General features: G+C 39.2%; 2 protein-coding genes across 3 annotated transcripts in view; both read right to left on the bottom strand.

Moving 5' to 3' along the window:
• Nucleotides 1–241: 241 nt before the first annotated feature.
• INTS2 (integrator complex subunit 2) lies at nucleotides 242–19,693 on the bottom strand. Its single transcript, XM_072882270.1, has 24 exons — nucleotides 19,345–19,693; nucleotides 18,673–18,811; nucleotides 17,857–17,959; nucleotides 17,502–17,615; nucleotides 16,681–16,811; nucleotides 16,411–16,584; nucleotides 15,629–15,855; nucleotides 14,679–14,804; nucleotides 14,033–14,104; nucleotides 13,829–13,943; nucleotides 13,088–13,156; nucleotides 12,509–12,643; nucleotides 11,848–12,024; nucleotides 11,032–11,140; nucleotides 9,945–10,049; nucleotides 9,404–9,568; nucleotides 9,014–9,215; nucleotides 8,351–8,476; nucleotides 6,591–6,780; nucleotides 5,394–5,639; nucleotides 4,265–4,372; nucleotides 2,789–2,894; nucleotides 2,434–2,610; nucleotides 242–1,604 (listed from the first exon to the last, which is right to left on the bottom strand). The coding sequence occupies exons 1-24, from the start codon at nucleotides 19,635–19,637 to the stop codon at nucleotides 1,435–1,437; spliced, it is 3,579 nt and encodes a 1,192-aa protein (XP_072738371.1). The 5' UTR covers nucleotides 19,638–19,693; the 3' UTR covers nucleotides 242–1,434.
• A 131-nt stretch (nucleotides 19,694–19,824) lies between these two features.
• The window catches only part of MED13 (mediator complex subunit 13), a 58,531-nt gene continuing 52,768 nt past the window's right edge, over nucleotides 19,825–25,587 (bottom strand). For both annotated transcript variants that reach the window (XM_072882203.1, XM_072882204.1), the window contains 2 exons: nucleotides 24,610–24,710; nucleotides 19,825–23,904 (listed from right to left, as the gene is read on the bottom strand). In XM_072882203.1, coding sequence (XP_072738304.1) covers nucleotides 23,772–23,904; nucleotides 24,610–24,710 — 234 coding nt within the window. In that variant the 3' untranslated portion in view covers nucleotides 19,825–23,771. The remainder of the gene's footprint in view (nucleotides 23,905–24,609; nucleotides 24,711–25,587) is intronic.

The following is a 25,587-nucleotide window of genomic DNA, read 5'->3' as shown; positions in this document are numbered from 1 at the left end:
GTGCACAGAAAATATTGTATTGGGAACTAAAAAATGAATAACTTTTTAGTAACGTCAGTGGCTTTTAAGTACCACCATGCCCGAAAGGCCCTGGAGGAGGCGGCCTCGGGCCCAGGCGGCTCCTGTTCCCCCAGGGGTGTTCGGGGCCCCGGGTTAAACTGGGTATAAATCTGGAAACCTTAAAATCAACCCTTTTAATTTCAAAGTATGAATAGCGATGACTTTGATCTAAATCATACACTAGGGTTTTTTTATTTAAATACCACTACAGCATATAAAATCACACAACAGAGGAAAAAAAAATACATACATTTAGATTATTTACATACTTTACATCAAGATGACAAAAATACACTTGGTAGGCAGATGGTGTTATGGGATGGCCACAGCACGCTGGTAAGCCTGGAACGCAAGCCCAAGTGCGTTCGGCAATTCAGCATTCGCCTTCCTAAGTCGCTGCCCAACACGGGCAGAAGACAAGCTCTGCAAGATTTTCCCAAGGCCACACTAGAGAATCAGACCATTAATTTCTGGAATGTAAACTGGCTTTAACTGAAAAATATTTTACCTAATTTAAGGACCCTGGATGCTGTCATTTAAGAAAAGAGTAAGTGCTGGATTGACAAGTTTAGCAATTCAAGTGTGTTGAAGTACTACATTCACTTCTAGCACAACAGCTAAACCTTAATTTTCTTTCTCTGCTGCAAAAGCACGTGCTGCCTCACGTAAGAGCTTGTGCAACCTTCAAGAAACTCCCAAATATTGCAGCACACACCCCCTTCCGCAATGCCACAAAACGCAGCTGTCGAGCCTAAATCCTGCAGCTTTTGTATATGAAAGAACAACCAACTTCATGCATGAAGCACAAAGGCTTCAGCCTTCTTGTCCACGGAGCTGCGTGTAACCACTTGGGTATGGTTGAAATCTGTCATTCCTTTCATTATAGGGAAATTTAGCTTCTGTCACAGTCACCCTCAACACTAATTTCTTTTTTTAATCTTATCCTGATGACAACTGAAGATACCTTTGCACTTAGTTCTTGAAGTCTCTCTCATCTCTTTTAAACTAAGTGATGTTAAAAAATACTAAGCCATCTGAGCTGCACGAAAAATACATATTCTTTAAAAATCACAATTATACAGCTGTGTGTTGCAGGTGTGTTGCTGTATCACTTCAGAAACCGAGCAAGCCTGAAAATCACGCTCAGTTTCACTGGAAATGATTTACCAACCCCATCAGCCTCAAAAGTTTTCACTGGAAGCAACATAAGCCTCTTTAAAGAATTCTTTTCTTTTCAGCCATAACTGAATCGAATGAATTGAAAAACACAGACTTCTTGTGCTCCAGTTTCTCAGTCCACTTTCGTAGCTTTCTCCAAATTTAGGCACCATAGACCGTGGGACTAGCTACAGTACAATTTCATTTGTGTTCTTCCTAAACTCCACTTACGCTCATGTTAATTATTTCAATGATAGTATTTTCAACACACTGGCATAACCGAACATCAGGGTCCATGCTTGCAATGTCCCTTGAACAACTTTTGTTAGATGAATCTTTACAAAGTCCTGACGCTTCATGTGGTTTCTCCTTTAGCTGCTGGAGACCTAGAAAAGCAAGTAGACGAAGCAAAGTACATCTGAGTAAATAAATAATTTTTAAAAATTGTTATATTACACCCATAACACAAACATGTATGCTGTGAAATTGCAGATTTGAGCCAGCACTATTTCATGCACCAGGCTTAACTCCACAGATTACTTCTAGAGACACTACATTTCTTTTTCATTTACCCATGTCTGACTTCTTTGGGGTTTTTTATATTCCCTCTTACTTCTTTTAGCATAAATACCCTAGCATAGATAGCATCAGGGAACCTTGGATATCACATGAACAGAGCAATTGTCTTTAGACAAAAAAAAAAAGAGACAAAAACATGCTCAAGATCAACCGATACACTTAAACGGTTAATCCGTGTTCACACAATCACTATATATTTATCCAACCATGCTATGGCATGTGTAAGACTTCAGGTAGCTCATTTGACTCTGCATTTCAAACAGATTAGGAAGATTTATATGGCCATTATGCCTCAGCTGAGGGGTTGAAACGTCCTTGTGTTCTCAAAAGCCAATGGCCTTGGCTAACATCTTTCATCCTTAGACTACAATGGCAAATTCTATGGACAACATTAGCATGCAGGGATACATCTTGAAACGATACAAGCAGGGAAATAAAACAGAAGGCAGTACTTTCAGCCCCTTAGCCTCTAAACTCTCTCCTCCAATCCAGTAAATCCACCTATCCCTATCCCTTCTGTATTTACAAGACAACAGCAGTAAATCTCATACTGCATTCCAACTACACTCAAACTTTTGAAACATTAACATAATTTTCTCCCTGGGACCATGACATTACTTTTGAAATGTTACTTACGTGTAATAATTGGGTCGAAGTCTCTTGTCTGCGTAGCAACATCGGAGGCACAAACTTGTCCTATTTGTATCAGCAGAGACATAATATCCTCATACAAAGGAGGAAAGGCTTGACAGAATGACACCAAACAAGGCAGGGTCGGCATAAAAAAAACGTACCGCTTCGACTGGGTTAAAACTATCAAGGAAAAGGAAATGGTTAAGTAAAAAGGAATTATTATAAAAATCCAGTCAAGAATTGTTGTTACTTTTCCAGTTGTAATTGACACAGTAGCATTTAGACAAAACTGCATTCAACCTAGACCAGCAACTCCAATTTACACAACAATGTATTTAGGGGTTGCTGGAGTGCTTACCTGTGAGTAGGGTTCCCATCACATTGATAGCTAAACGAGCCACGCTGAGAGATTTAGGTAGTGCGTACTGGATACACAAAAATGAAAGTAACTGGATGGCAAATATCTGTTAAGGAGGTGAAAGGCAAAAGAGAAAAAAAGCAATAAAGTTACAGATTGCTTTGCACTTTCTATCCAAAGCTCTTCACGTAACTTATGAGTTACTAAATTTTCCCTATTTTACCAATGAGGAAACGAAAGTCAGAGAGGCCTTAATAACAGTTATTGTGAAATTTTCTGCTGACATTAAGAAAAAACAAACCCACATATTTAACATCAATCAAAGCACTAGCGTTAGTGTTTCAGAATCTCCCCCACAGACACAGTTTGTTCCGACATTACCAATGAGCAGCGAAGCAACACTCAATTATAATACTTGTAAAAGCTGTTTAAAGTCCAATGTGTTCCAGTTTTAACTTTAGTTGGGTGTCTTCTCACCAGCAGTAACTTTATATTTGAGAAAGGATTAAATAAGAACAACTACAAAGTTGGCTTGATCTAGAAAACAGAGGAATCTTTAGCCCAACAAATTCCAATTACCTACAACTAGCCAAATAGGTAATCTCCCCTTGTCACACTATAACAAATCAAGGTCTACAAATTGCTTTAGAAAGTAATAATGAAAAATTATTTGCCACTGTTTTTCATAATCATCATGAGAAGACCTTCAAAAATATCGGTGAAACATTTCAAAATGAAATTCCTGATTCCCCCTTTGCTGAGCTTGTAGTGAGAAGAAACCACCACTCTTCAGATTCAAATAGCATAACTTTGAGGAAAGCCGCACGTATCATTCTAGCAGGCTTTATTCTTGCAGTTAGACCAGGGAAAGAACTGGTAAGACAAGTGGCAAAGGAGAAATTTAAATTGATTTACAAATTTACACCTTACAGTCTTGTCCCAAGCTTGCTTCAAGAAACAGTAGTAATATTCCCTGGACAAAGACTTAGTAGTCAAACTTTTCATGAGAATGAATAAAATTTTGATCTTAAGGCTGCTTCATCTGTTCTATGGAACATTTTTGCAAAAAAGATTTCAAAATTTAAATCTTCGTAGAATTTCCTGTAGCCATAAAGCATCAGATAAAAACTAAGTAGACAAAACCTTTGCTAACTGATTTATACTCAGTATAAAGAATGAATGAAAGTCATTACTCAAAACTGCTTTTATTCATGTTCTTGAAGGTAATATTGAAATTCATGAGTACTTCCTAAACAAGTGTACAGAGATATGTTAGTGGAGTTGTCACAATCCCCAATTTGGGGGCGACGGCCAGGCCTTTAATTTAAGGTAAAAGTGCTACAGATATTACCTTAATATCCTAGGCAAGTTAGAACAAGACTGTTTTTAGTGATCCTTTTATTTTCTCCCCCTAACCAATACTTCATCAGGGTTAACTACTTACAGTGATTCTCAAACTAGATGACTGTACAGTACCTGTTTTTCAAGTTCAGGCTGGGCAATGAGCTCCGGTATGAAATCCAGACAGATGTGCATCGACGGAATCCCCGCCACTGTCAGTGCCAGAAGTTCACACGGATAACCCTGTGTGATTAAGAAAACAGATACGTCAAAGGTGTTTCAAAAATTCTGCTTCAATTAAAATTTTAAATTAGATCTGCGTTAATGCTTTTTTCAAAACTAATATACTTGTAAATCTCTTTTGTTCAGAATTACAAGCAACAGGCCTGTATCCCAAGGCAACAAGAGGCAGGCTGGGTGACAAACCCAGGGTCTGAATCAGTTCTTGATCCTCAATACTCAACGCATTATTTGCATAGAAACTCTCCCTCCACTCCCCAAATTAAACCAGGCTACAGCGACCCTTTCCTCCTGTGTCTTTCCTCTGTGTTCCAAACTTCACCATAGGCCCCAACTTGCTTATTTCACAACCACAGCATTATGACTTTTTTAGTCACTTCATCAATTCCAGGTCAAGGCAAATTAACTCCTTTTAAAGAGACTGCCATCTGGCAATGACCCATTTAACACACACTAAAACCACATCTATATTAAAAAAATTTGCTAATCTTTCCCCCTTTCTTTTTTTGAAGACATACAGCTGCTTAGGCAGGGGCAGCCTTTCTCCTTCCACTCTAAAGAGATAAACTGTGCCCTAACAAAAAAGAAAGATAAGAAGATCTTTACATTTGAAGCCAAATTATAGTTTTGAATAATGGATATACTAATTTAAAAACATGGCCAGAAAAGAGTAACCCAAAGATGTGGAACAAGTAATTAGAAGATGATTAGGCCAGTCTTCCTTGGCCTAGAATGGACAAACTATTTTAGTATAAGAGAAGGTAGAGGCACAAACAAAGCATGTGTTTAATGATGAGGAACAGGCATGGTTTAGCTGTTCCCTTCTTGGCTGCAACAGAGAGTCCAAGCACTGAAATCTGGAGGAAAGGTAGGTACTACAAATTTGGCGAGACGAGAAGCAGAGAAGTGGGTCGTTATACTTTCTGAGGAACACAACAACAGCATTCGACATCCTTTGACCACTTTATCTGGCTCTCCCTTAACCAGAGAAACCATGGAAGAACTAAAATAGTGCAAAACAGACCTGGAAATGAACTAGTTTGACTATGTTGGGATCAGCAATATACATCTGATGCAGGAGACAGCAGATCAGACACTGGACCTCTCGAAGATTACACAGCAAGCTATCATCTTCTTCTTCTAGCTCAGGACTCTTAGGGCCTGTGGTACTATGAACACTCTTTAGCAGACTGTGGGTATTACTGCTCTGGGCTTTCTCTTCTTCTGTAGGTAAGCAGATCTCTAGAAGAATCTGCACAGCAGCACTGTCCTGTGAAGAAGAAAAGCAACAGAACATGCATAAAAAACCCCAATGAAATCAAAGAAATCACATAAAAAGTAATGACAGTGTAAGAAATGGAAGACTGTCAGGTGGCTAGAATTTCTAGCTGTAGCTTTTTTTAATACAGAATAAAAACCCAGTTCAAGAATCACAAATCCTGTAGAACATTTTAAAAAATCTCAACACTATTTGAATCAAGACTCAAAGAACAAAAGCTTAAATCCAACAGATCATCGTAATCACAGATCAAAAGAGAAAATTCAAAGGAATCTCATATTGTTTCAAAATAAATATCCAACAGTCCCTTAAAGCATCCAGATCAGACAAACATGCCCATGGCCATGTAATTCACAGTATTCAGGGGAGACTACACTACTCATTTAAACATATAACTTCCTATTAATTCAAAAATCACCTTCTAATAGGGACTATATATGTGACATTCTTCCAGACAGAGGTGAGAAGAGACTGTCTGTGAAACAGGATTACTCAAGAATTCCCACCATGTCAGGCTAACTAGAGTTAACCATTCTTCAGCCTCACACTTTACAATGCTGGCTGCTTCTCTTAAATAACATTGTTCAAATGATCACACATAGGTCTATCACACTTATTCATGTTTTACTGCTCCAAATCTAAGCACAGAAAGAGCCTCTGGATAGCACAATCAACAAGGCAAAAGGACTAGTAAGCAGAACTCTTCTGTTCTAACAGAAAAGGACAGGACCAAAGCAGTTAACCAACACAATGCTTCAGATTAGCAAACAGAAGACCGAAAACATTTAACAATCTGAATACAGAGGCAGTTTTCTTTTTCGTGGTAACAGAAGTCAGTAAAAAAAGAAGTAAAAGGTCTCCTTTTTTAATTTCCTGTTTCTGTATTTCTGTTCTATCACTGTCTTTCCTCACAACATTTAATATCCATTTCTCCCCCCTTACCTGAGCAGCAAGCAATGCATTCTTTAATTCTTCCCTTGTAACTTCTGGGGCCTCTGGACCCATTGCATTGTTTTGGGATGGCCTAATGTCCTGCTCTGCTGTTTCTTTTAGGTGAGAATTGAGGTAAGCTTTTGAAGCAAGAAGATATCCGTTCAACATGTGCAAAGTTATATCCATCAGAGGAGGACTCCTGATATGGGAACACATGATAAAATAAAGGCGTTTCAGTAAGACAGTAATAATGTGAACAAACTAAAAGCACTCCTCCTCAAAGGCTCATTTGATTGTAGTCTGGTTCACACTAAAGCTGTCTTCTCTAACACAGGAAAATACTAAAGGTCACAATCCCTTCTGCTGCCCTGCCATTCAGCCCTACTTCTCTCATGCACACACATGTATGTCCACTCTACAAAAACACTCTACAAAAACAAGGAACTGCCGAAGAGACTCATTTCTAATGAACAAGGAAACCCAAGAGGGGTCAGCTGTACGTGAAATAAGGAAAAATAATTATCTGAATGATGGGGAAAAATAAGGCAGACAAGCTCTGAACTGCTTCCACGATACTAAGATGATAGTTTTCAAATCACATTGCATTATAAATCTCCCTGACAGTTTTAGAAATGTAGGATTTTCAATTTGCATCCAGGGCTGAAGGGACATACATTTAACTATTTCACCTACAGGTTGGGGATTAAAGATGTCATCAACAGAAACTTGAAGTCTAGCAGAGTTGTGGCAACTCAAATGAAATTGGATTCACGGCTCAATTGCGAAAAGGCAAGGTGGGACAGATGGATACAAACAAGAACATGAACAAATCAAGCTGACTATTAGCCATTTAATATGAACAAAAGGATAATAAAAAAGGGGAAATATAAACCACAACTGACAGAAAACGTGAAAAAGAAGACACAAGGAATAAAGCTAGGGACTAAAGTACATTTAAAATGATTAACCGTATCTTTTTAGAGTAACAGATGCAATTTTCTTCATTACTATGAAAAAGCAAATTTATAATTTACAAATTCTGACTTATCGTTTGCATTATTTCATATTCTCCTTAAAAGCTGGTCCATTGCTATTGATTATGATCATTTTCACTACTTAAATTCTCAGCTTATTCTTCTGCATCAGAGCCATAAAGCAGCATTACACATCCTCCTCTATCATCACTGACATCTAGAGGAACTAATTTCTAAGTACTGCTAAAAGACTTTCTTGGGAAATTAAGCAAATCTACCTTTGTCATATCCATCAAGCACCCACTGGAAGAAACTGTTACCCAAAAAGACAGAATACCTACAGGCCCATGAGGGATGGCAAAGGACAGTGTGAAGTGGAAGGACGTTACAGCTACAACCTCAACCACCACCACCAACCACCCTGTGGCAGCAGCCATTTTAAGCATGCTGCAATGTCTACTTAGAACAAATTCACACACACATATCTAAAATGGATGACCTATGTAGAAATCCCAAAGTTTCCAAAATAGAACCAAATGTAATGTTGTCCAACAAGACCCTCAGCTGGACAGTATGACAGGCTGAAACAGCAGGCAGAGCTTACTCGGTCCTCAGACCAACAAGCTTAACACAAAAAAGATGGAACTCACGAGCTCGTATGATTAGTTTGAAAATATGTTTTGAAGTACTGAAAGCTTCTAGAAGTTTTCTACGAGACACCTTTATGTTTAGCATTCATTATGTATCAATGTAAGTACCACAGAACATAAAAAGCTAAAGGAGGGAGATGCTTACCTATGAACTCTCTGATCGCATCTTAGTACAATCAAAGGATCAATCATCAGATCATTCTGAGTGTATTTCTGCTGTCGGACTATTTTTACTGAAGGCTGCAGAGCATTAACAGTCATCACCCACAACCTAAAATGAGATTATTTTTACAACTTTTTAATAGATAATCCGTATGAGAAAAGGGATCACATAAGCATCTGGACACTCACTTATCTCAGTTAGCTCTATTTTTCTAGGGCTATCAAGGAGCAAAAACCCCATACTTCATTTGCAGCTCTTGAGGTTAACCAAGATATAGTTAACTTACATTCACTAGAATTACAGCAACCAAACTGTTTTCACTGCAAGAGAGCATCCAGTTCCTCAGAAAAGGCACGTTCCTACCGGAGTGAGTTCGTGTTTCATCAGTAATTCGTCATAAACAATGTACACTATAAATATTTTAAGCAAACTGGTGACTTCCTTTCCCCTGAGAACAAGAAGTACCTTCCTTTTAAATGCAAAGGTTAAAGATTTCATCAAAGCAAAAAGGAATGCAACTCCAACACATTCTATTCAGTCACAACCTCCAATTTCCCAGACAAAGGCACTGTGTCATTATTTTTGAAACAGAAAGTGGCATTCCATCTACCTGCAACAACAAACTAAACAGTATTTTGAACCTACCTTCTTGGCATCACAGTGTTAAGAACCATCCAAAGTTTATTGACAGTCTGAAGAATCCTCCGAGGGACTCCAGCATTCAGCAAGCGATTCATATTTGATGTCAATACTTCTGCATAGGGGATCAATTCACCAGCTGAGAGGAGTGTTAAATGTTCTAAGATCTGCATCAGCTGGGTGTGATTTCCAGGCAGCATGGAAAATGCTGTAAAATAAAGACAATGGGATCTTGGTAAAAGTGGACTTCTGACATTTTTTCTGACTTGGCAGCAGAACTTTTTCATTATACAAATGCAGTATGATCAAATGAATTAAATGGCTACATGCTTCCAAACCCACTATACGCCAACCAATTTGGAAAGAACACTGCTTACTTCAAATGAAGTTATTTACCTTCTTGGAGCTGTTTGGGAGAGTGATTCTTCGCAGTGTTCGTAAGAAGCATCCTCCTCAGTAAGGCATCAGTGCCTGTGATCTGTTCCTCACAGATCCAGTCTTCCACAATGCAGAGGTGCGGATAGTTAGTTGCAAGAAGACGTAACAGTGCAGAATGCAAGCCTTTAGGGGTATTAAGAACGTATACATCTTAGACCGAAGTAGCTACATCTTTCACCTGACCATATCTGTGCCTATCATTTCAACAACAGACCTTAACTGAACCACTGCCAAGAAGTTCAGTGAACTTGCATATTTATAGCCTGCTTCCTACTTTAAAACCTATCCTAGGTAGGTAAAACCTACTCTAAAAAGAACTGCCTTCCTCAAACTTTCACTATTACTCTTCAAACATATATGCAATCTCACTAATTATTACTGACAGATTTTAAATGAAAGAGAAAGGAAGGCAAGCTATTAAACAGACGATAGCCACAGAGCTGGAAACACGCTTAGCCTTCCTTCTTCATGCACGTTAGACTTTCACACGCAGATATACCTCCCAGTTCCTGCTGCAGTCCTTGTGCCTGCCGGATGAGGTACTTGATTGGAATCTGATCCATTAATGCCGAAGAGTAAGACTTGGGTTTTTTCTGCATGGCAGCTATGGAGAACAGGACAAGAAACCACACGTAACAGTTACAGTTGGAAAAAATTATCTCCCAAACTGAATCAATAAAGAAAATGTAAAGCACTTGGTTCTATATTATCCAGGTAAAATAGAGAAAATCCCAAATAACACACCTAACTCCTGTTAAAGTTTTAAATTAAGCTCTTCAGAAAACCATTTCTGTGAACATTTCCATTTAAAGATTTTCCTGGCATTTAGATTTGGTCACAAGATCTCCATACTATCTTTCACCAAGTCCAACTGATTTTGAGATCATAGCTCAAATCTGCACTTTCTTTATTCAAGGTTTTTATTCTTAAAAAGAACAGTTATCAGTTGGTACACGGAATTCAAACTGTTGGCACACACAACACCCTGTAGTGAGGTGGAAGTTATAAATGCAGGAAGAACTGTAATTGATTTTATAGTATTTCAGTCTTTCTTGAATAGCATGAAGAAAATAGCACTGATGAATGCTGGAAGTTTTGCACCCGAAAAAGGGCAGGTAAAAACACTATGCTTTCACTGAAATTAAACTCCATCAATAAACTACACAACATTCTTTTAGAATTGGTTTAAAGTCTCAATTTCAAAGCTAAAAAGGGATCATTCAGTACTGTCAACTATAAAATTGCCAACCCAAAGAAACATGTGTGCAGGTCTGATGACGCATGAATAAATGAAGATCTGAAGTAATTAAGAAGTCTTTGTTAACTGCTGCTGTATTTATTAGCTGGTAACTTTTTGGCCAGCTTGGACCTTTTTTAATCTGGAAAACAAATTACTCAAATACAGAGTTTTAGCAGAAACTTTATCTCTTGGATTTCTACAGCAACGCTGTATTTATTACAAGAATCTAAACTTTTTATGCTGTGCTTGAATCTGACAGCAACATGAATTTTGGTTATTGTAAGAATTCCTCTCTTTGCATCTAATTTTCAGTTAATCTGTTTTCCACTGATGCACTCACAGATACCTAGTATCTTTGTGTTTGCCAGAAGTGCTTCTTCGTACGACAGGACATAGTAGAGGACAAGCAACTGTGTTGTGATGCTGTATCGTTGAGTAAGACGAGTATTTTCTCCCTGTACATAAAACCACATACAAAGGTCATATTGCATCCCTGATTCTTGAGAACAAAAATTTGGATTTACCTGAAAATATGAAGAAAGATAAGGCAGTAAGCCTTGTGTAAAAGTATCAAGCCATATGAGGTCCAAGCTGAAAGTTGCAGGGAATTTTTTTTTTTCTTCTTCTCTTTTTTTTTTTTAAATGAGCTTCAAACATAAAATGTATTTTTGGTATCTTGGGACACTAATAAGAAGTAATCCCAGGGTTCCAACGCAAGTCAATGCCACTCATTCTACATGGCTCCAAGTGACCATTCTCATACTTTTATCAAAATGAAAATGCTTCTTTCAAAAACAGCTAGAATGCTTCAGTTAAATAGTATTTTTATCTACCAAGATCAAAAAATATAAAAAACCTACGTAAACACCTTCACTTTTCAATCCACGAAGTGCTTTTCTTTGCATTTTTAACAGCATGAGTTAGTGAGTTCCCAAGGAACAGGACAAACAGGGACAAATAGCAGTAATCCTAAAAATCTGAGTAGCACAAACAAGATTCACTTCAAAACACATGACCATCACTGTAGTAGGAGGCAGTTTACTATACAGGCACTAAAGACAAGAAGTGAGGCAACTTACAGAATCTGCGTCAAGCATACATACAAAATACTGAACCACATGTTCGCATTAAAGTACATGAAAGGAGCAAACAAATCACTTACCCCAGAAAGTCCTTGAAAAACATTCAGTATCTCCTGTTCCGTGACAGGCTGATTTGTGGCCTCCGGGTTGGATTTAGATGCAGGAGTAAGAATAGAGTTAATGTAGACATCAATAAGAGGAAGCAACTGAGGATGGAGTGGAGTGGTGGTTTCACAGAGCTGCCGATAGATCCAGTCCTAGAAGAAAACACGCCATTACATGTTCAGTTTCAAAGCTGGAGGGCAGTTTGTTTTGTCTGCAAGTACATCCCCTTTTAACTAGTTACCAAAAATGTAACTGAATGAGGCTTTGATTTTGGAAAGTGTCATACCAGTTCTGAGTTGGGCCTGGTCATAAACTGTGTATCCTGGACCCTGCTCTGTACAGCCCTACCAATAAAACTTGTCCTGGATGGAAATACCATTCTGACTACGATTTTATTAAGCACAGGCAGGGAGAGAGAGATAACTTTCTTACTATTTTAAACTTCACTAAGATGTGGTCTCTGGATTAGAGCTGAAACTGGGTACCCTAACTTAATACACAGTTCCTTCTTAAATTACATGGTAATAGGCTATAAGATTCATCAAGAATTCTGTTCCTATAATACAACCAAAAAACCGGCTTGCAAAACCTAGTCAACATTCAAAATTATGAACAGAAATAAAATGAAGGTCATACCTTAATGGATACTTTGTGCTTGGTGAATGATCGACTTTTTAAAAGCTGGTAAATGCAGTGAATAGGTAAAAACCCGGTAATGTTGGCACTGAGATTGCCTGTAACAGGCACGCGAACTGCATGGGCCGTAACAACCTAAAGGAAAGTTAAAATTAACAAGAAAAGTACCACAAATATTCACCTTGTCACAATGCATAAGCACAAGGTGACAAAGTCACACAGTTACATTCTTTCTGGCATTTACTTATTTTTGGTTGTTTGGAAGCTGAAGAGCTTTTTAATGTAGTTTATTACAGTATGTGTAAAACTGTAGCACGCGTACTACATTTATGAACTATTTCCTGCTACTGCAAAAAATGCCATAGCGGACAAATTTTCTCCTTTGCTTCCCCATTATTTAAAAAAGCCAAGTGTTCAAAACATATAATCAGATCAAAGTACAAAAAGAGCGAGCCAAGGCTCTTCAGTACCGGCAGGGCTTGGATTCTTCTTGTAGGTCAAACTAAAGTGATTACAGAAGAAAGAAAAAAAGAAAGAAAGGGAAAAAAAAACCAAACCCCAAACATCGGCTTAAAATACCTGTTCAGTGAAAATCTCCTGTGTGAAGATTGTCTTCATTCTGCTGAGTGAGCTGGGCTTAATAACAATCTGACACAAAGAACAAAAGTACTTGTAATTTTAAGTTCTAGCTTTCTTATAAATAAGTACTGCAAATTTATTTTATAAACTGTTAACTTTTAACCTTTTTAAACTTGTCTTCACTGGGATACCAGGAAAACATTCACATCTCTACTTCAAATGTAAAACAAAAATATTTTCAAATGTCACAAGTTCATCACCCCACGTCTTCCTTATCCTGAAAACTACCTACCTAGCTTTTACATTTGATGAGACACTGCTTCACGATAGTAAATTGAAGGCAAGCCTCCCTTGGTAATTTTCAGAAATTAATTATTACATACATAGATATTTCTTTAAACTACTTAAAATAAGAAGTTTGAAGCTCAGTTTGGAATCCACTTCAATTCATCTTCTAAAAAAGTTCATTTCTTGCGAATAACGATTTCAACAAGTCAGCAGTTTTTGAAGATACTTTTATCATAACATTCCTCTGTATCCAGAGGTATGCATAGTTGAATGTTTTTCTAGAGGAACTAATTTAGTTAGTTACCCATTTTTTTACTTTACATTTGCTTTAAGTATATGAGCAAAACCAAAGTTCTTTATATGAAAATGGAAGTAAATACAAGAGTATAAATACACAGTAAAAAGTTAATTTTAACAGAGAAATGTACGTGCTAGAATCAGTTTAGGATTTACCTTCATTCCCAAGGTGGAGCAGACCAAATCAATGATAGCGCTGAGCTGATTGCTATGGAAATACATGGCTACCAAGAGAAGCATCTCTCCAAAAGAAGCAGACACACCAGAAATGCTAATGATAACAAAGAGGAAGAGTTAATTTCTAAGGGGACATAAGTAAATGTGAGATTACTGGAATCATTAAAAACAAAGTAAGCTCACCTTTCAAAGTAAGCTTCTTCCTTTATCATCCAGCTAAGCCACATGACCATGAGTTGCTCCTGTTCCGGGGTGCTGCACAAAGAAAATCCATTAAAGATCCTTTTCCCAGGAATGACCGCTAGTTTTACTAACAATTACTAGCAGAAAAGCCAGTAGTTGAGGAATCTTACGCCAGGAGACTTTTTGTCACTTTCCCTTTAGCATCAAACAGTTGATAAGCACTGATATTCAGCACAAACGTCAGTCCAATTGTCAGACAATTTCTTGTCTTGAATGCACACAGCAGAAAGCCACATCCATTAAATACCCACACTGCTACTCTTTTGAACAGGGTCTCTAAAGAATTTAGCCATAAACTTGTTCAATGGAAAACTGAACCAGTAAGGCCTACTTTAGCCTTCAAAAACCATTCCAAACTAAGCTAATGCCAATGCTCCCCTCTCAAAAGATTTGCTATAAACAAGAGGGAGAGCAGAGTGGAATATCAATTTACTCACCACAGTGTGAGACAAATCCCTTCAACCAACATATGGAGATTTGTATAAAGAATTAGGAGAGAAAAACTGTGCAGCTCTGGGGAGGTCATTGCCTTAACGGTGCTAAAACAGTGACATCTTTACAAAGCTCCTCCTTTATTGAGAGATACCTGACAAGAGTGGAGAAGGCCAGAAGCATACAAAAGGAAAGAGATACAAAACGAACACCAGCTGGAGTTGCGGGAGGCCGGCTGGTCATCAGCTGCAGTAGCTGCTCTGCTTCTTCATCAGTTGGCCTGAATAGGACAGAAAAAGAACAAAACCCAGGCTAATTTAAAAGTGAAGAGATTTCCAATCTCATCACAATGGTTAAAGATTAAATTTTCTCCGTTACTTAATGTTTATCAAGTTGCCATCAATAAATGAGTATCAAGATTAACTGGCAATTCTCTTTGAACTTAAAGACATAAAAATCTCTGTTAAGAGATAACAATAGTGAGAAAAATTCCCCAGGATATAATCTTGCCCATTAGTACAAAATATCTAAATTAAAACTAACAATGCATGATGATGCTACATTAGCACTCTCTAAAAAGTAAAAGCAAAGGAATAGAAATTCTAAATTCATGTAGGGTATGTTGCTAGAGTTTTTGGCTGCTTTCTCTTCTACACACTGCTCCAACCACTTAAGCCTAGACTTCTTTACTGACTGCAAAGTCAGTAGAATTGATTTTGCAGCATTAAAGAGAGCACCACATTCCTTGCATTATTTTAGATTTTAAAAATTAGCAAAGTTGATAAATGGATCTTTACCATTAGGATAAAAAAAAATTTCTGCTGAGAATAGCACCGGGAAGTAGAAAACATATCTGTCTCCACAGACCTTAGCATTACATCATATTTGCTCTCTGCACTACAAAGAAACTTCCATCAACTGGCAACTCCAGCCCTCAGCACATGAGAGGGCCTCCCTTAGTACTAAAATTGGTGAGTCCTGCCAAGACCGTTTCAAGGACACAACGGCATTAAGAGACAGCTCATGCTAAAAGCGCCCAAAGCTCTCAACCTCTGTTTAAATGGACAGTGAATAAGAAACACAGAGCATCAAAACAGTCATTACTTCAGCCCAGCAATTCCCATCAAAGCGCAATAGAGACGTAACAATGCGCTGGCTTTCACGACATGCTCTTCCTTCAGTCCTGAATACACAGACACATTTGGCTCCGTATCAACATCTGCTTCTTCAACAATGTGTGTGCTGCGAACCGTGGGAAGGATTCCCATGAGCTCCAGGAGCAGCTGCCTCCTCATTTGCCAAAGCACAGAACTGATATTATCTCTTTTTCTCTGTGTAAGAGGTTAAAAGATGAGAACAACAATGTAAAATTCATCCCATCAAACAATGCATTACTTAAAAGCTTCCATAATGATGAAGTCAAGAGAAAAAAAAAGGGGGGGGGGGAGAGGAATTTTTTTTAAATACAGTTTTCAGTACCAGGGCAACAGGCAACACGTGATCATATTACAACAGCTTATTACATCAAAACACACGCTTTAACTAACTCAACAAACTAAGCGAGTCAAGACGCGACTTGCTATTGTGAACACTGAGGATGAATATATGTATCAGGTAAACAATACAAACGTTCAATTCCCTCGTTTCCATGCCTATTGAATCACCTACCTAAAAATCTCTCAGAGCAACAACCCAAAAGCTGCCTTCAGGGACACTACTTATAGACCCGATGGTCCCATAAGAACACGTTGCCTTGTAAAGGTTGCTCCAAGACACGCGACAGGATTTATGTGCGTTCAGACAAATACAGGTGCCCACATTCAGAAGAATTACAGCAAGCTATAAGAATATTTTTTAAAAACCAGAATATTCAAAGATTTTCATACCTGTTGGCCATTTCGGATAAAAGTTCCAAACCAAGTTCGAACCTTTGCGTTTGTTCCAAGTAGCAAACCGCTCACAAAACACACCAGGTCACTCACTCCATCATCCGAAGCTTCATTTTTGGTGTGATCCAAGGTCAAAGCCACACCAAGACCTGGTAGATGACACTCTTCCACCTAGATAAAATGCTCAGGCTCAATCATCTTTTTTGTTTTTAAAGCTCCAATAAGGATCATAATTATGATTCTCATGACGACTAATGGGAGACTTACCACCATGCCTCGGACCCTTAGAGCTTGGGAAGGGTTCATTTTACACAGGTGGCGAAGCGCTTCTGTTCTACGACGGCCTCCAACACTTTCCTCATCCTGCCGTTCACCATTCTTAATCAAACCTCTACAGACTAAATATCCAACAGGAGGTGTAAGTAAATCTGGCTTTTCCAACAGAAAGCCACATAAACACACAAAGCCAAGCCATTCTGTTTAGCTCACTACTATTTATTAGCTGGGCCACACACATCTTGTCTGGGCAAGAACTCATGACCTACACTATAAAAGCAGGACAAGGAAATGGTCTTTCTCCTCAGAGAAATTACAGGGTCATTACAGATTTAAGCATCATCCAATTACTACTCGTACTCTATCCAATGTAACCTGTGCATCTGGCAGCCCTGGAGACTGAAAACTTATTGCGAGGTAAGGGACTCTAAACAGGCAACGTCAATACAAATTTTTCACCTCGTAATACGGCTCAGTCTAAGGGACAAGAACTATTAGCAAGGTTAGACCAGGTTCGTAGTCCCGGTCATTCACTGCCCGAGTCAGCCTTTGTAATGGTGACCTACAGCTGAAAAGCCGCAACATGCACGCAACAAGTCTACAAGTAGGCTGCAAAAAAGGGGAATCAACATGATGAGAATGGGAGCCTATCAGCATCTCTAGGTATAAATGCATTCAAATTATATTTGATAAGCCAAACGCTCTCTCGTTCAAATATTTATGACACGTGGTTTAGCCCAGAATTAACTATATTGCCAGAAATCATTTCAAACCTTTAGAAGTAAGCTAGGCAAGAAGAAACTATAACTCACCCTCATTAAAGCTATCAGGAACATTGGCCACCAGAAGGCAGAGGAACCAGGCTCCATTTTTAACGTGCAACAGAGCTTCAGCCACATCAACTATTGGCAACAGAGATGGCAGCTCTGGATAAAAAGAGAGTTTTAAAAGTCACAGTGTTGTACTGTGAAACAAGTAAAACCTTGCTTTGAATATGCATTTCAGTAACAGGCTCAAATCAATAAATGGAAAATCAATCTGTGATCTGTTCCTCCTTCAAAGAGCCAGACAGCCTAGATTAACCTTAAATCAGTCACAACGGCTCCAAAAGTTATTTTTTTACATTTGTAAGAAGTTAGAAAACGCTACAAATACAGAATACCACACCTGCTTGCAAAATGCAGAGAACATCTGCTGCCTCCTCCAGATAAACAGGACTCTCGAAGAGCTCAGAAGATTTGAGAAAAAACTCACCATTTGATTCTGACACCTACAAGACATCATTCATCATCACTGAACAGGTTTTATGAAGCAATTTGTCTAATCAGTCTTTTATGGCTCTAAATTCAGCAGTTTGAATACATTTAAAACTGTCAAAAATGTACTGCTATGAACACAGAACAGGCAAGAAAAGTGTTTAGTATAAGAAATATTTACTAGTGGAAATACTTCAATACAGCTAGTATCATTGCTTATTTCCAGAAGAAAGAGAAATAGCTTACTGACAATTCTAAAAACATGGGAAGTTTACAGAAGGAAAATAAAACACGGGGGGGGGGGGGGGTATGAGAAATACAGTGGCTAATATCACACTGCAATAGGAGTAAAGAACTCCTATTGCAGAGAAGTCCTAATTTCATTTTCAAATACCATTTCTGCACTGATGCATCACAAAATCACATTATATTTGAGTACAGCACATTACAGAATATACAGAGCCTATATCATATTAGAAAAGATTACCCTCATCTGTTCTGAGGAAGAAAGATATCCTCTAGGAAGCTGGGTTCATAAGGAGTTTAATCTCAAGCCACCGTTCAATCCGACTGAGACCTAAAGTCTTGGTGAAGCAGGTGAGAACTGGAGAAGAGTACTCACACCCACCAGCAGCACCAGAAACAGAACCAGACAGCGTATCAACCTATCCAGAGTGTGTTTTCACTGACACAAAATTCACAAGTGCCCAGATACGGAGAAATTTACCTTATTCATAATTGCTAGTAATTCGCTAAGTACAAGACGAAGCCGGCGAGGTGAATCGCTGTGTTCAAATTCCAGCGTCAGCCCATGCTGAAGCTGCGACACCAAGATGCTTTCTCCACTACCTCCTCCTAGCTTGTGCCTAACAGACAATTAAAAACAACTATTAAATGTTTCTGCACACACAGAGATTTTATCAGTTAAAGGAATTCCGTAGGGAATTCCTCTATCACGCCAATGGTCAGAGAAGACTGTCGTAACCGTAGCGTGTCATGAAATCTAATTCAGTAGATCATCAAAATTTCAAGGGCCTCTGTGCCCCAGCAGCAGAGACAACCGTCGCGAAAGCGCATCCACCTCACCTGCCCCTTCGCCTCACAAAGGCGCGCCCGCCACCTTCCCGCCCCCTCTCCGGCCGGGCAGCTCCCTCCAAGGGCACCTCGCAGCCGGGGGATGGAGCGGGAGGAAAAGATGCCCGAGCCAGGCAATTAAACCCCGCTCCCTGCTCGTTGCCCTGGCAAGAATCGGGGTTTCCCCAAGAGACCATCAAGGGACACGAACAAGCAGCGGCACACGAGCGGCCAGGTCAGGCCGGCACTTCAGCAGCAGCAAATAAAACAGCGGGAAAAGCCGCCCCGCGGCTCTCGCCACAGAAGACGCCGCTCCCTGCCTTACCGGAGCTGCTGCTCTTTGCTGGCGTCCTGCTCCAGGGCGTGGAAGTCCACGGACAGCAAGGCCACGATGGAGTTGACCGCCTCCACCCCCGAGAGGAGCCGCAGGATGAGCTTCTTGTCCTGCGCCCAGCTCTGGCTCTGGTCGGCGGGGGCGCAGAGCGCCATGCGCACCAGGCAGGGCAGCAGCAGCCGCAGCTCGGGGTCGCTCAGCGCGGCCAGGCGCACCACGTCCACCTTCTGCATCGCCTCGAAGGCGTAGGGGCTGACGAACTGGAGGCCGGAGCACTCCGCCATGGCGGCCGCAGCTCCCGGCGCCCAACCGTCGCCGCCCCCTCTTCCGGCGCAGGCCGAGCGCGTCACGGCGGGAAGAGCGCGCGAAGTGAGGTCACCCCCGTGCGGCGGAAAGGCTGAAGGGCGCCGGGAGGCCGCAGCCCCGCCCCTTCCCCCTCCCCCCCGTTGTAAATAACGAGACACCACAATCAAGGCTTCATGAATAATTTATTCCATTTGAAATTTTTTTAAAAAGTATAAACCTTTTTCATTTCCTCAATCACAATTTGTACAACTCTGTGTTTATGGCATTCGGCAGCAATAGTGTTTGTTCCTTTAATCGCTTTTATTTTTTTTTTTTCTTTTTTCTGTCACGATAAATAACGACGACTTGGCCCACGGCGTGTGGCGGCGGTGTGAGGCGGTAGGACAGCTCCCTCGGAGGGACCCGGCCGTGCTGGGGCGGGAAGGTGCCATGTCCAGTCAGGAGGGCGCAGGCTGCCTCATCCCAGCCCGATGGCCCTGCAAGGTCCTCACGTCCAGTTTACTCGGAAAAACCTAAAGCTAGATTAGTAACATCCTGAAAAAGTGACCCTGAGGATTGTGGTAGGTCCCAAATCCAGTTCTACTGTAAATTAAGCTTTACTCCACTGAAAATAAAAACGTACACCCACAAACAATAATAATAATTAAAAAAAAAATCTTTAAGTATGAAGCATAGTCCTGGGTCCTTTACTAAAAAAAAAAAAAACCAAAACAAAAAATCAAACCTTCCCAGCTGGAGGTTGTCGAGACAGTAATGTCGTACAATGTCACCTAATTAATGACTTCTCAAAAGAAACCCAGATCAAAACATTGTTTATGCAGCATTCCTATCAAAACAGATTGATATGCTGTGCCATACTGTTGTGTAGCAAATTATATGGTGCAATAGCATTTTTTTTAAAACATTTTACTCTTATTTTTGAAAGCTTTAAAATAATGCGACATAATATTTTGATATTACAGTATTAACAAATAGTGCTTGATTAAAAGACATCTGCAAGTCTTCATAGCAACACATGAAGTTAAAATTACCAACGGAGGTAAATATAGAAATACAATAATCTGCGCCATAACTGACAGCTAAGTAAGAACATAGCTGAGGATTTAAATATAAATTCATTTATCTTTAATTATTTCAGGAAATGTTAGAGAGATCTAAATGTTACAGCTACTTTAAAATGTGAGGGTTGTTTGCAAGTACAATTGGCGGCCTGCTGGTCTAGCAACAGGGTTTTCAGAAATCTAATTCAAATAGTAGTGAGTCAAAGGAGACTAAATGGCTTAAATACAGTAATAGCTAGGTTAAAATACATATTTTTAATTGGAATGGAAGGAGCTCAGACTCTTCTTTCATTGGATACTTAAGAGGAGGTAAACCTCCACAGCTACTTAACAGCACTGCCAGGAACAGTATTTTCTTGCAAGACCATTCTGAGAAGCTAGAGCTGAAATTTTCAAATATTTAAGCTTGTACTTGCTAGAGAACCCAAGTTACTGGATTGTGACGATTTTATGTATAAACCAGCTGTTATGTGCACTTAAAATAGTTAAATGAAAGTAGCTAACAAAAAAGTATGCCCGATGTAGTAGTTGGCTCCATGGTGCTGGCAGGTTTGATATGTACATTGCCGGCTGTGACTATCACTCCAGAAGTGGCCCTCCTCACCTTTTCTAGTGGTTACAATATTAAAATTTACTTTAATTGAATTGGGGGGGGGGGGGGGGAGGGGGGCGGGGGGAGTGGGAAACTGGCAGCTTTCACAGTTGGAGAGTTTCACAGGGAAGGCTGTGGGCCAGGTAACAGAATACAGTTACACCAATGTTCAGGCAGCCGATTCACTTACCTTTATGAATACAAGTCAGGTTTAACACAAAGAAAGCCACACCAAAACCCAGCCCTTGGAACCTGGCTAACTGAGCCAGGGTTAGAAATGACCTCTTAGCAACAAAGCTTAAAAACAAAACAAAACAAAAAAAAAGGACATATGCTTTGAAAATTCCAGTTTTAGAAGCACTTTTCCACTCCAAAAATCTCAGCCAAATGAGAAAAAAAACCCTTCTGTAAGACAAAAATGTGCTGTTTAATCTGCGGTGCGCTACCATTATCAAGATAAAGTAATGGACAGACCCAGTTTTTAACTCTATTTATCAAAATACGCTAGCTTCTGATTGCACTCATGTTATTTTGAAGAAATGACTGAAAATTTTCATCACCAATTGTACAACTTCTTTATACAAAACCAAAAAAGTTGCTAATATTGTATATACATGATTCAGTGAGACTGTTTACATGAAAAATTACCTCAGGCAGGTATTTTGCATTTACGAAACATGATTTTCATTAACACAGTAAGTTTTGTAAATGCAAGCGAATTCTTCCTTGTAGGGGATTAACAGCGGGTGCACAAATGGATCTTAAAACTTGCTCCTTTAAAGGTTTAAACCAGCAAGACGGACAGTATTAAGACCCAGGACACGGGTTATCACAACAGGCTCATGCGAGCACTGCAGGAGTTCAGTTTTTAATCTGGCAGTCAGATGAGGAACCCAGACAAAGCATATGCAGTTGCTCTTCAGCACCCGTAGGGGCTATTTTAGAGCAGCATCAGATGTTTGGCATGTGCTAGGAGAAAGGAAGGAAACTACTGAGAAAAAAAATGGTGACTGTAGATAGAGGGAGACGTTTACGAAAGCCTTGTGATCTGTCAGTCCTTCCTTAGGGAGGGCTAAGCCTCCGTGCACATGCCCCAGCCAGAGCCTGAAAAGGGGATATGGGGAAGGCCATACACTGATACTTGGGACCTTCACCACAGTGCCAAAAATACATTAAAAAGGAAAATGTTCAGGGTTTCGTGCTGTTTTTTTTACTAGTGGAATAAAATCTGAATACCAGAATTCACTGAGAATCTATATACACCACATTTTAGTTAAACACACACCAATCTTAAAGTCAAGATTGACTATTTTTGCATTTGTATAATGGCTAGAGCTGGGCTAAATTTCAGCCTTACAGGAGACTTTGGATTAGATCAGAGTTTTCTGTGTGTTCCGCATCAGATTCACGTTTTATCGCAGATGTGGAAGGAAATAACACAGTCACCACAGTGCCAAGAATATCTAGGTAACAACAATGCACAATAGATATTCTTGTAATATTAAAACTTGTATACTGGAAATAGATCTGAGAATCTAGCCACAGCCCTGAACCATAACACAAACTTCAGTTGAAGAGTTTATTCATTTTATTCTCACTACAAGTTAAACCACCTACAATATCACTTATATATTGCCATTGTTACTCTGTAAAGGTGTGATATAAAATGCTGTAAGACCCGGTACCTTTTCAATTTATATAAACACAGTGAACTTCATTACTGTACATGTACTCTGCAACTACAGCTTAGCTGTAAATCCCCCACACACAATGGTATGGACATTAACCCCTCTATCCCCATTAAACTGTACATCAAGACAATACAAATTTACTGTCCCCACCCACCCCTTACAAAAAAATAATACTCTAAAAGCAACCTACTGCAACTTTTAATTAAGACGATTACATATATTTTAGACCAATTGCTTTAAAGCAAGAAGGCAGTATAAACCTTCTAGGAAAATTTTTATAAAAGAGGTTAAGAAATATAAGACAATTTATACATTTAAAAACTTACAATAAATAAGAGATGCAGGCATTTTTGAATACTAGGTACTATAATCCAATACAAGAACATCTTGATGTTCCAAAGCCATAGGTTGAAACTTATTGTTCCTCATGTTTCTTCTCATCTCCATGCTTTTAATATTCATTAACCATGACTGGGTACTATGGCTCATTACTCTTCACAAATACTGTGGTTGGGGAAAAATGGTTAATTTTGCTACCAAAAATGTTATAATACACTTTCTCATCATCATTCTAAAGCGTCCCCCATAGTCAATGACTCAAAGACAGTAGGGCGACAGGTGCCCCTCTCGCAAGTCAAAACAATATTTGCTGGAAGTAACAAGATTCATACCCCATCACAAACAACTTGCACTGAGAAGAATTATAACTTAGTCCTGCAGTGAAATATCCCTTTTCCTCATTTTTGTCTTGCAAAATTCAGATGAAGATCACAGCATATTCATGATAAAGTTATACAACTGATTCAGCACCACAAAATGAATTGGGAGACATGACCGTCTGTCCTGGGTTGCAGGATCACAGGTTAGCCAGGAGAGTGCATTGTACTGTTCCAGAACAAACCTGAAAAGTAAACAAGCTTCCATCAAGCCAACAGGTTTTCTCACCAGTATTTTACAGCCCTGATTTAATATAATCCAGTTTCTTTGGTATTAAAAACATAAAATACGTTTGCCAACATTCTGAAATAGCATGTCTTCAGAATTATTACAAGCAGTTCAAAGCTAAACTTTCTTTCAGTGGAAAACTGTCATTGTAATTGTCTATGCTTAATGTCAAGAGGTTCACATATTTAAAAAAACACGAAGGAAAAAATCTGACGTTTTCTCAACAAGTGTCCTATGTTTACAGGAGTCTCTCTAGACTCTTGTACTTCAGCATTTCAGTATTCCCACAAGACTGCCAAGCAAGATTCTGGCTTAACTATAACTATCTTCCACTCATTTACACACCATCTTCTGTGTTACACTTCTAACTATCTTCTAGCTTGAGGAATTCATTGTCTTCCAAATATTTTCAGTTGTAATCAACATTGATTAGTTAAAGAAGGCCTTGGAGACGTTTGTTTTTAATTGCACTGTTCTGTGATAAAGCCGTCTTTTAATCACTCAAAGCACAGCAATTTATATTGTATCTGTGATGTACTAAGGATATCAGCAGCACAAAGAAAAAACTAACAGCACAAAACCCAAACAAATATGTAGCTTCACTGCAGCAGTACTAAAAATGAAATGCACAGTGCTTTTGCAAGTGATCAATCATAAATACCTGAGCACATCAGAAGTTTGATTAGAATCAAGTGGATGGGAGTGTTTACTGTGGAGTAGCTCGTCTGATTGCACTGAAGGCACGTGGAGGTGCAAAGAGGCCTAGGAAAGGAAGAGAGATGCCAGCAGTTACTGCCTGACTCAACTACAGCATATTTTCTTCCCTCTGTATTGTTGCTTTCTTCCCTCTTTATTGTTGACCCGTACCTTGTGGTCACCTTCTATTCCCTGACACACAAAACAAAACAGATCTTATCCTTAAGGCCATCGACAAATTGAGGAATTATCAGAATATAAAGGAAATGCACTCAGATCTCTCCTAAAAGCATAGTGCTAATAGTGTAATACATCTTAGGAATTTTTTTTTTTTTAATCTCTTTGCCTACATTAAGTGATTATTAAAAAAGCAACTCATGTGGCCCAAGATGTCTAGTAATATACAGACTTGGAAATTCAGTTGCTTTCCATAAGACTGGTCTATTTATATTCCATATATAGAGCTGCTTAGGGTAAATAATAAATCCTCTATTCAAAAAATGTCTTATACCAAAGCCACAGCTGAGCTTAGGCCAAGAGGAACCGCTAATCCAGACACAAATAAGGCTGAAGACGATACATCTGTATCATTAGAAAGTTAAGCACAGTATTAGAGATGCTAATTTAAGTAAAAAATGAATAATGTTAATACAGAAAGTTTCTCTGTATACTAATGCATAGCCTTAAATGTGCCAAGGATGTCTCGATTGAGCCATAAAAAGATAAGGAGATCAGACAATATCCAGACAGATGATACAAGGACTATCACTTGGCAACAGCCAACATGGAAAAACCTAGCTTTTATGCTTCGTGCAATACATAGAGAGATTTATTTATTATTCTTTTACCCAACGTCAATGAGAGATTACATTACACCTGCATACTTCCCTCTCTACCACCAGTCCCTACGGGAGTCAAACATTAACCAGAGATCTGTCTAGAA

Source organism: Ciconia boyciana, chromosome 17 (assembly GCF_034638445.1).
Source record: "Ciconia boyciana chromosome 17, ASM3463844v1, whole genome shotgun sequence".
Lineage (NCBI taxonomy): Eukaryota > Metazoa > Chordata > Aves > Ciconiiformes > Ciconiidae > Ciconia > Ciconia boyciana.
Note: the sequence above shows the minus strand (reverse complement) of the source record. Positions and strands in the feature narration are given on the sequence as shown.